The sequence below is a fragment of the Eumetopias jubatus genome, unplaced genomic scaffold (genome assembly GCF_037043125.1).
Source record: "Eumetopias jubatus isolate StellerSeaLion01/CBP00866 unplaced genomic scaffold, mEumJub1_p1.0 scaffold_10, whole genome shotgun sequence".
In the NCBI taxonomy this organism is placed as follows: Eukaryota; Metazoa; Chordata; class Mammalia; order Carnivora; family Otariidae; genus Eumetopias; species Eumetopias jubatus.
In genome coordinates, this window is record NW_028274816.1 from 86,106,145 (window position 1) to 86,117,899 (window position 11,755).

The window sequence follows — 11,755 nt, forward strand, 5'->3', positions numbered from 1 at the left end:
CAACGCTGGATTTTCTTTTAGCTTTTTTCATGTTCATAAGTGATGTTACATAATTTTTTACTTGTAGAAATCATACTGCGAACTGATTTTGAATCCTGTTTTTCTTAGCGTATTATAACGATTTTCCATGGTCTTATGTATCAGTTCACAAAATTTAAAAAATACACGGTGGTCAACTGGACAGAGACACTACAGAGATGAGCAAAGGAGGGTAATAGTCCTCCTTAATGTCCCAGATACACTGTTTAAAGCTTTCATGTTTTTACCTTTTTAATCTTATGGGGTGGGTGATACTCTCATTGTACAGTTGGGAAAACAGGTCTGAGAGAGACCATATAACTTGAGCCATACTCATCTGATAGAAGGGAAGGGAGTGCTTGCCTATAAACCATGCCCTTTTGACTCCAAAGCTCGTGTTCCTTGAACTTTTCCATATCTCAGGAGGGCTAGTAACAGGATCATTTTACTTGGCTTTGGTGAATAGCTAATGTAATCTTACTTAATACGGTACACGGTACAAAAGCAGAGTCCTGGGCCCCTGGGATAGACCGAATGAGCAGAACGTTAATTGAAGCAAATAGTCCTCTCCAATTTAGTAGATTAGTGGGGGCAGGAGAGTTTCCCATGTGGAAAGAGAAGGGATAGTGGGGTTTTATCTGAATTTATCTTTCTCCTGCTTTGTATGCATAATTAAAAAATAAAAACCCACACGGTGGAGATCTTTTTGCCTTATTCATGAAATCGGCTTGAGCTATATTAGATGAAGTAAAAGCATTTTACAACTGCACTTGAAGCCATTGCTTTAAAATTGAAGATCATTTCAATCATGTGATGACTAGTTGAGCTTTGTGTACATTTTTAAAAGGATTACTCTCAGATTTGAGTGTTAGCATATTTGAAGGGTTGACCTCTGGGTCTTCAGGTCACTGTTGCTCCCTTTTTTTTTTTAAGATTCATTTATTAGAGTGTGCTCTCCGGGGGGAGGGGCGGGAGGAGAAGGAGAGAGACTCTCAAGCAGACTCCCCACTGAGTGAGGAGCCCAACACTGTGGCTTAGTCTTATGACCCTGGACCCTGAGATCACGACCTGAGCTGAAACCAAGAGTTGGACGCCCAACCAGCTGAGCCACCCAGGTGCCCCGTAGCTGTTTCTTCTAAAGCAGTTCAAGATTGGCCAAAATTTTGGTAGTAATGGCAAGGAAAAAAGCAATGTTGGGGTACCTGGCTGTCTCAGTTGGTGGTGTGTGCAACTCTTGATCTTAGGGTCGTAAATTCAAGCCCCATGTTGGAGCCTACTTAACAAAACAGCAATGTTACTCCAACGTTGAATAGTTTTTTTTTAAAAAAAAAGATAGTTGATTCGTGAACAACATAGGTTTGAACTGTGTAGGTCCACTTGTAGGTGGACTTTCTTTTGATAAATCTAATACAATGCCATGAATGTATTTTCCATATGATTTTCTAAATGTTTTCTCTGCCCTAGCATATTTTATTATAAGAATATAGTATGTAGGGGTGCCTGGGTGGCTCAGTTGGTTGGGCGACTGCCTTCAGCTCAGGTCATGATCCTGGAGTCCCGGGATCGAGTCCCGCGTTGGGCTCCCTGCTCAGCGGGGAGTCTGCTTCTCCCTCTGACCCTCCCCCCTTCATGCTGTCTCTCTATCCCACTCTCTCTCAAATAAATAAAATCTTAAAAAAAAGAATGTATATAACATAGATTATAATGTATAGAATCTAAGATGTACCAGAGAGGAGGTGGGTGGGCAGGATGGGGAAAGGGTACACTGATGAAAAAAGTTATAAAATCATTAAAAAAAAAATTACTCAAGGCCCCACCCCCCAGAGATTTTGATTTAGTAAGTCTGCACGGGGGCCCAGGAATTTGCTTCCGAGTTCCCAGATGATGCTAATTCTGCTGGTCCCAGGACCATGCTTTGACTAGCTCTACATAGTTTAATTATTTATTAGCTATTTGTGAAGAGATGAAAGAAAATTAAAAGGCTTTGGCAAGGGGCGCCTGGGTGGCTCAGTCGTTAAGCGTTTGCCTTCGGCTCGGGTCATGGTCCCAGGGTCCTGGGACCGAGCCCCGCGGGCAGCCTGCTTCTCCCTCTCCCACGCCCCCTGCTTGTGTTCCTGCTCTCTCTCTCTGTCAGATGAATAGATAAAATCTTAAAAAAAAAAAAAAAAAGGCTTTGGCAAGCAGGAATGGCATACGGGTGTTTAATTGCTGTTCACGGGGTACGGTGGAGTGTGTGAAGGCTGTAAGAAAGCAGAGGCTTAGGGCACCTGGGTGGCTCAGTTGTTGGGCGGCTGCCTTCGGCTCGGGTCATGATCCCAGGGTCCTGGGATCAAGCCCCGCATCGGGCTCCCTGCTCCGCAGGGAAGCCTGCTTCTCCCTCTCCCACTCTCCCTGCTTGTGTTCCTGCTCTCGCTGTGTCTCTCTCTCTCTCTCTCTCAAATAAGTAAATAAAATCTTAAAAAAAAAAAAAAGAGGCTTAGAAGGAGCCGTACTGAGGACAGCTTCACATCTTTCAATTTGAGAGTAAAGGCTGAAGAGGGAGAAATATTTGAAGGCTATTAACATAATTTTCAGTGTTAAATCATTCTTGTATATCTGAGGTAACCCCACTTGGTTATGGTATATTATTGTACTTTTTATACATTGCTAGATATCATTTGCTAATATTTAAGAATTTTGCATCTATTTGCATGAGGAAGTGGCTTATAATTTTCTTACAATGTCTTTTTTCAGGGTTTGGTATCAGGATTGTACACACCTCATAAAACAAGTTTGGAGATTTTCCTTCCTTTTTTCTGAAAGAATTTATGTAATACCAATATTTTTCTTTTTCAAATGTTTGTTGTAATTTACCAGTGAAACTATTGGGCTTAGAGTTTTCTTTGTAGGAAGGGTTTGTTTTTTCTTTTTTGGGATGGGATATAATTGACATAAAACATTAGTTTCAGGTGTACAGCATAATTTGATATTTACAGGAAGGCTTTTAAATTTTGTTGCTTGTTTTAAATTTAATTCCTAGAGCTAGTCAGGTTTTGTTTCATCTTGTGTCCTTTGGATGAGTCTTATTTTTAAAAGGCATTTATTAATTTCATGTACATTGTTGAATTTATTGACAAAGTTTATAATATTCCCTTCTCATTTCAGTGTTTGTAGGATGTGTAGTGTTAGCCCCTATTAAGTGCCTAGTTAATGTGCTGATTGCAGTGAATACAGTTCTCTGGTTGTTAAAGGTCTTACAGTGTATTAGGGTCTCTTCTGAGTATCAGAGGTCTTTAAATAATGTGGTAGATGTAAGAGATGTAGATCAAACAAAATGTGTGTCAATCCCAGGGAATCCCGGTAAGTTTTTTTTTTTTTTTAAGATTTTATTTATTTATTTGAGAGAGAGAGAATGAGAGACAGCATGAGAGGGAGGAGGGTCAGAGGGGGGAGCAGACTCCCCACTGAGCAGGGAGCCCGATGTGGGACTCGATCCCGGAACTCCAGGATCATGACCTGAGCCGAAGGCAGTCGCTTAACTATCTGAGCCACCCAGGCGCCCTCCCGGTAAGGTTTTAACGTTAAAACAGTTCAGTGTCTACTGTGCTATACACACATACATCAAATCTAGCTGTTAAGTAAAATAGTTCAAGTACAGTATGAAATAAAGTTCCGTTAAATCCTTAGATGTTGCGTCTAGCACTGTAGCTGATTAAATATTGAATTGAATCAACCGTGGGTTATTACCTAGGGAAAATGCCCTTTGGCCATTTGAGTTAATCCCGGGAAGAACCACGTGCCCCCTTGGTGCCACTACCAGATTATTTGGCTGGATGTCACACAGGTCTTCTCCACCTTGCCCGTTCTCATTGTGTGGGTTGTTCCCTGCCCTGGGGACCAAGAGCTGTGCCTTGGAGATGCAGGGCTCTTGGTTTCAATGTTTCTTTTTTTTTTCTTCTTAAAGATTTACGTTTCAGTAATCTCCACACCCAACATGGGTTTTGAACCCACAACCGAGAGATCAAGAGTCACATGTTTCACCGACTGAGCCAGCCAGGCGCCCCTTCATGTTTCTTCGCCTAGCTAGTGTTGGTATTGCCCCCCTGTAGGGACTAGAATGCAAGCATTTGGTAGGCCCAGTTTATGCTTGCTTGTAGAGGTTTTGTGACATTTAAATACTAGAACAGCAGTTTACTGAAGAGCATAGAAGGAAGAAATAATTCAGGGAGATAAAGTGTTAGACTGAGAAGACTAGAGCAGGGAATTAATCGGCTGCCAAAATCCAGTTGCAAAATTCTTGGTCTTCTGAGCCAGGCTTTATGTCTTCTTGGGCTGAATAATTGTGTTACTTTATAATTTGTTTCTGTTTTGTTTTATTAATCCTTGATTCTACCTGACTTGTCACTGGTGGTTGTTGTCAGCTCTTTTGGAGAGATGGCCGGTTTGATGAGTTTTATCCCTGGGTTATGGTTAATACTTTAATGTGTGAGCGAAAGGGAGACCATTTGTCCTCTTTTTTTTTTTCTAAGATTTTATTTATTTGAGAGAGAATGAGAGATAGCGTGAGAGGGAAGAGGGTCAGAGGGAGAAGCAGACTCCCCGCCTAGCAGGGAGCCCGATGCGGGACCCGATCCCGGGACTCCAGGATCATGACCTGAGCCGAAGGCAGTCGCCCAACCAACTGAGCCACCCAGGCGCCCCCATTTGTCCTTCTCTTTAAAAGAAAAAAAAAAAAAGCTGTTCCTAAGTGAGGTTTGTATTCTCCTTTACCGGATTTCCATGTGTTGTTTCTTGGATCTTAGTGGCCTGGGGAAGACTTGGTTCCCATTCCCTTGGTTCTCCTGTGGGTGTGGTGGAGAATGTGGTCAGACTTGCCTTGTCTGTCTCTTAGTCACACCGCCACCTTCCAGCAGTCTTTGTAGACAAGTGAAAACAATCTGGAAACACTTTTGAAATAGCAGGGGGTCTACCTCAGGACGTGCAGCAGCTGCATTCCCTCTTCAGGTCCTTGAGACACGTCTTTTTTTTTTTTTTTAAGATTTTATTTATTTTTGGCAGCACCAGCAGGGGGAACAACAGAGGGAAAGGGAGAACAGACTCCCCGCTGAGCAGGGAGCCCGATGCGGGGCTTGATCCCAGGACCCCGGGATCATGACCTGAGCCTTGAGGCTGTCAGAAAGCACATCTTGGGGTGTTCCAAGTTTTATGAAAATTGATCTAGAATTTGTTTTTATTTGTTAGGTCCAAGTAACACATTACTTCTGGGTTGAAGATTTCTCTGTCTCAGAGGCACGCCTGGGAAAAGGTGCAGGCAGACCACAAACTCTTATGCAGGGAGTTTGCCGCTTCGGTTTAGGAGCCCATTCTTGTTGGTCCCATGACTGACTTGGGTCTGCATGTAGATGCTGAGGAATGCTGCCTCTGCATGTAGAGAGGTGTTTCTTGTTCGTTGTCTTTTCAGGATGATTTTAGCCTCCGAGATAGGTACGTAAATATGAGTGAAGTAGCAAAGTACATTTCAGGCTTCCTATTTGGAGACATTTTGTTTAGCCCAGGGAGAACCCTGAGAACCTCTGCTGCAGAGATTAGTGATCTCTGAGTCACTGTGCAGTGTGGGTGGCAGAAAACCCAAGTGACTGAAGCTCTCCCCTTCCGATGGGCTTTTTCCTGCAGTGTGGTTTCAGTCTTCTGTAAAGTTCCCAGTGGAACTTAGACTTCTGTGGAAGCAGTGGAAAGTTTGCTTATGTTCAGCACCTTGATGCAGAGGTGTCCTTATTCCAAGGGACCAAGAGTGATACATGGCAGTAAAGAGGTTTATATTTTGCATAATTTTAGTTTTTTTAATTGGTGCTGCACTCTCTCTGCAGGAAAGCAGACTAATCCTGTGTAGCTGGTGAAATGACGTTTACTCTTCTCTTACTTTATATACCCATTGCCCCAAATGTCGAACTTCTTAAAATGGTGTTGGTGGCATATCTGCCAATTGTAAGACATCAGAACTGATGCACGAGCTCATCCTGCCTGCTAACAGTGTGGCTCCCTGGGGCTGCGGGGGGAGTGTGTGTGTGTGTGTGTGTGTGTGTGTGTGTGTGTGTGTGTGTGTGTACATACGTACATACACATGGCACCTGTGCCGAGTCTCTTCACAGATCCGAGCTCCCTGGGGCTGCGGGGGGAGTGTGTGTGTGTGTGTGTGTGTGTGTGTGTGTGTGTGTGTGTGTGTACATACGTACATACACATGGCACCTGCTGCCGAGTCTCTTCACAGATCCGAGTCCAGTTGCTAACTGTTGCATGGCTACCTCAGTCCACAGGATTTGTATTTCAGAACATTTGGCCAGCAAGCAAGACTCAGTTATTACAAAGAGTCTTGCTAATTTGAGGAGCCGCTTAACAGTGTTTGATGTGAAGTGTTTCTCTGCGCTGTTGAGTACACTAGACATTTGAACATCTGTGGCTGTTTACGCTTAAATTAATGAAGATTTCAAGTGCTCAGTAGCCACATGTGGCTGATGGCTGCTGTACCGGACAGGGCCGCTGAGAGGGTTTCCATCATCACAGAAAGTTCTTTTGTTTTTTTTTTTAATAAAGATTTTATTTTATTTTTTTTAAAGATTTTATTTATTTGAGAGCGAGAACGAGCGGTGGGGAGGGGCAGAGGCAGAGGAAGAAAAGAGAAGCAGACTCCCTGCTGAGCAGGGAGCCCGGTGCGGGGCTCGGTCCCAGGACCCGGAGATCATGACCTGAGCCGAAGGCAGATGCTTAACTGACTGAGCCTCCCAGGCGCCCCAAAGATTTTATTTTTAAGTAACGTGTACACCCAGTGTGGGGCTCGAACTCACATCCTAGAGATGGAGAGTCTCATGTTTCCCCGGATTGAGCCATCCAGGTGCCCCATCACAGAAAGTTCTGTTGGACAATGCTCTTTAGGTTTCAGTAAATTAATAGTGGCTGTGTTTGCCTTTAGATATTTATAGAATGACTGTGCCCCTGATTTTTTCCTAAGTTAGTGAGCAACAGAAAAGTCAATATAAGTAGCAATGTTTGATTTATATTGGGTAATTTACAAAGAAGTTCACCCCCACACACACTGGAAACTAGGAAAAACATAAGAGTTCTTAAGGGAAGGAAAGGTTTTTCTTTAAGCCCCTACCAACCTCGTAAAGGAGTGGGCAGTAATGGGTTTTCTTTTGGGCTGTCTTAGAGGTCAGTTGAATGTCAAGAGATCCGATTGGATGTTTCTGTGGAAAGTCAAATATAATAATGGGAGTGTTGATGTTTTAATGTCACAGTGGGTCTGCCGGCAACACAAGTTCATCTCCTTTCTGCCTCTCATCCACTCCTACCAGCTCAGTCAGATTCTTTAGAATGGTAATGTGATTCGGCAGGTACTCCGTTAATGAATCACTTTTCCCTTTTCCCAGCTGGCTAGTAGAGGGGTGACGCCCTGGAACCTTGTGCAAAGACTGTCATGGAGTGCTTGTCAACCTCAGCATACCCACAGGGAATGTGGGTACGCTCGAAGTGCACATCTAAATGCACAATTTCTTTTTTTTTTAAAGATTTTATTTATTTATTTGAGAGAGAGAATGAGAGATAGAAAGCACAAGAGGGAAGAGGGTCAGAGGGAGAAGCAGACTACCTGCTGAGCAGGGAGCCCGATGCGGGACTCGATCCCGGGACTCCAGGATCATGACCTGAGCCGAAGGCAGTCACTTACCCACTGAGCCACCCAGGCGCCCTAAGTGCACAATTTCTGTGGTGAAGGGAGCTTCGTGTGATCCTTAGGAGAAATATATTTTTGACTTGGTATTGGTTAGTAACGTTACTTGGACTTAAATCTAGGATAGGCAAGTCTTTGGGGTACGTTTGTAAGGGTTACTCTGCTGGCGCACGGTAGAGCTTGAGACCATTTGTTCCCGTGTGCCGTGTTTCAAGGATGTCAGGGGCAGGTCCTGAGCAGAGGTGGAAATGGTGGAGGAAAGTAGTAGAAAGTTCTATGATAGGAAAAAAATTTAAAGCATCTGTTGTTTGACAGATAGTTTCAGATCAGTTATGCAGATCCTTTTTCAGTGTGCTCACTTTATATTTATATATATATGTGTACATCTATATATATATTATTCTGTTTCCATATGAATAACGGATAAGCCTATAAGAAAAATCTTACCTGGTGGAGACTAGTGACAATTGAAACGATCTCTGATTTGGGGTGTTTCTGGCTGGATGTGTGTGTTTGTGTATAATGGGGGGAATCAAGGCATGGTTATGCCCTCCTCCCATTAGAATACTATGGCTCACTCAGAGGAAAATTTTTGTACTGCATTCTGCCCTTGTTTAGGCTGAAAGTGAAGAAACCAAGGAGCGTCTGTTTGAATCCATGCTCAGTGAGTGTCGGGATGCCATCCAGGCCGTTCGGGAAGAGCTCAAGCCCGATCAGGTAGGACTGTCAGCTGGCCCACCGGCTCTTGCTCCTGGCTGAGCTCCTTCTCAGTCTGTGTGTCTTGTTCCCGGGGCGGGGCGGGGGGTGGGGTGAGCCCAGTGGTCTGAGTGCATAGACTCTCAGCCAAGGTATTTTTAGATCTAGTGATGGGCTGACAAACGACAGAAGCCTCTGAACTCCATCAGGTTAAGAAATTTTCTCTCCATTCTGTTCTTCCTAATGGGTTCATTTATTACCTGTAAAGCCTTTGGTTGCAAATTCATGGCTCCAGGTGGACTTTTCCAGTGCTCCCTTTTTCTAATGTCACTGTGATTCATTCGGGCATCTAGGCTGAAAACCTTGGGACTGTCTTTGTCTCTTTTTTCCCTATCACCAGCAATCCTGCTAGCTCTCCCTTTGACTTCTCTCTCCACTTCTCCATCCCTTGCCCCTGCCCTGTTTCTTTTTTTTTTTTTCTAAAGATTTTATTTATTTGAGAGAGAGAGAATGACAGATAGAAAGCACGAGAGGGAAGAGGGTCAGAGGGAGAAGCAGACTCCCTGCTGAGCAGGGAGCCCGATGCGGGACTCGATCCCGGGACCCCAGGATCATGACCCGAGCCGAAGGCAGTCGCTCAACCAACTGAGCCACCCAGGCGCCCGCCCCTGCCCTGTTTCTGATTAGCCTTTTGTCCTATGCCTGGACTGCTATGGAAGTCTGATGGCTTTTCCTGTCTTGGTCTCGGTTCAGTTGTCCAGGTCTTTCCGGCCGGCAGCAAACATGGGATCTTTCTAGATCCCATCTCCCAGGTCTAGAGCAGTGGGCTGCAAACTTTCATGATAATGCAACCCATAAGTAGAATTCAGCATGTACCTCTGATACATTTATTTATAAATTATATACTTATTCAGTAGAAATGAGGAAAATAGACGTTCTCATTTTCTTCTTATACCCCACTCTTCGGGTCATGTGCACCCTGCTTGAGAGCCCATTGTTAATAAGTGCAGTTCCAACTCCATGAGCCGGTGTCTGTTTCCAGATCATACTTTGCTGCTCCTCTCCAGGTCCTCTGCCTCAAGCTGCTGTACCTACTGTCTTGTCACTGTGCCTTTCCCACGCCCGTGCACTAACTGCACTGTCCTCCTTTCCCTCCGCACACCGGGCTTCTCCTTGTCCCCCTCTTCACCCGTGCAGCCCCTGTCTGGTGTTCAGTGTCCCGTCATGGTTCATCAGCTCTCGAGAAGCCTGCCGGCACCGTCCTCGCCCCGCATCGCCCCGTGTTCTAAATACCTGGTACTTGGGGCTGTAGTTTTTGTTTGGTAGTTGATCACGAATTGCTTTTTAACATTTTGTATATTGTTTTATATTTTTCTGTCCTATTTTTTCCAAGATTATAAGCATATTCAAAGCAGGTATATAGTTTACCATCTGCCCACGGTGCCTCGAGTATAAAAGGTTCAATAAATATTTGTTAAGCTGTAGTCCGATTTCTTTTTCCCATTAAGCTGCCTTAGTATATTATACTCCCCTTCATCCACCTAATAGCTACGTACAGAGCCCTGCCCTCCATCATTCACCTTGAACTCAACAGCAGTTGCAGGGACACCTCACAGAGGGTAAGGAAGATGGTGACACGGCGTCTTAGTTTCTCCTATGGCTGCTATAACATTACCACAGACTTAGTGGCTTAAAACAACACACATTTATTCTCTCACAGCTTTGGGTGGTGGTTAATCTAAAAAAGGTTCATAGCGGGGCCCCTGGGTGGCTTAGCCATTAGGTGTCTGCCTTTGGCTCAGCTCGTCCCACTTCCAGCTCCCTGCTCGGCGGGAAGCCTGCTTCTCCCTCTCCCGCTCCCCCTGCTTGTGTTCCCTCTCACTGTGTCTCTCTCTGTCAGATAGATAAATCAAATCTTAAAGAAAATTCATAGGACTGCGTTCCTTTGGAAGGGTTTTTTTTTTTTTAAGATTTTATTTAGAGGGGGAGAGAGAGGACGCGAGCAGGGGGAGGGGCTGAGGGAGAGGGAAAGAATCTCAAGCCGACTCCGTGCTAAGCGTGGAGCCTGACGCAGGGCTCAATCCCACGACCCTGAGATCGCGACCTGAGCCAAAGCCAAGAGTTGGATGTTTAACCGATGGAACCACCCAGGCACCCCTCCTTTGGAAATTCTAAGGGAGGAATCCATTTCTAGCATTCCAAAGAATGCATTTTCCAATTTCTAGAGGCCACGTACACTTCTTGTCTTGTGGCCCCGTCCTCCATGTTCAGAGCCAGCAGCTTAGCACCTTCACTCCTCTCTGACTTCTACTTCAGCCCCAATACCTTCTGTCTGTCACTGGCCCTCCTGCCTTCCTCTTAGAAGGAACCTGTAATTATACTGGTCCCACCTGGATAATCCATGCTAATTAAGAGATCTTTAACTTCATCCCATCTCGAACCATGTGAGGTAACACCTTCACAAGTCCTGGAATTAGGACGTATGCATCTTTAGCAGCCATTGTTCAACCACAAAAGGCTGAGCTGGCAGCCTAAGGGGTTGGATCGCAGAATGTGGGTCTATGGAACAAACCCGAAAATGGTGCCATGGGCCATGGACTGTCTGCTGTTCATGCTTTGGGTCTGGACATGGGAGCAGTGGACAGGAAGCCTGACTGGCCATTCTCTGAACTCTCCTACTTAAGTCCAGTTTTTAGATGCTGGTGACAACTGTGTGGCCTTGTTCTAGAATATGCCCAGGAGATCTTTGATATTTCAGGACCCCTAATTTACTAGAGCCTGTGCCTGTCTTCCCAGGCACTTTGGAGACCACACATGGAATGAGGTGGTCAGAGTCAAGGGCGGGATCAGCTGTTTTATCTTTACCTTTATTGCTTTCCACAGAAACAGAGAGATTATACCCTTGAAGGGGAGTCGGGGAAGGTATCTAATCTTCAATACCTGCACAGGTAAGGGCTATAATTTTTTTACTCTTTAACACTGTAGTTAAAATATATCCTTGGAATGAAAGAGTATATATAATGTTTACATGCATTTTAATTTCTAATTTATCATATAGCAAATAATAGTAACATACATGTGCATGTCTTATATAGGAGTGTATATGTTGCGTTTGTATGTTATTCTATTATACATATAATTTTAAATTTATAACTGGTAAGAGTAAGAATACAACTAGTAGAATACAACTAGTAACTTGGAAGCTCCCTTTGGCCCCACGCTGGTTATTCCTCTTTCTCTTCCAGAGGTAACTGCTTTCCTTTTGCCAGGCTCCGAAAGTTACTCTCCTCTGTGTTCCGAATGTTTTCTATCATCCCTTCAGTTTCAACTCCAGTTTGA

The 11,755-nt window shown here is 44.4% G+C and overlaps 1 protein-coding gene across 2 annotated transcripts in view; it reads left to right on the top strand.

Annotated features, from left to right (window-relative positions):
• Window positions 1–11,755, top strand: part of SRP68 (signal recognition particle 68) — a 32,782-nt gene that overhangs the window by 13,014 nt on the left and 8,013 nt on the right. For both annotated transcript variants that reach the window (XM_028112621.2, XM_028112622.2), the window contains exons 9-10: window positions 8,339–8,437; window positions 11,300–11,364. In XM_028112621.2, coding sequence (XP_027968422.1) covers window positions 8,339–8,437; window positions 11,300–11,364 — 164 coding nt within the window. The remainder of the gene's footprint in view (window positions 1–8,338; window positions 8,438–11,299; window positions 11,365–11,755) is intronic.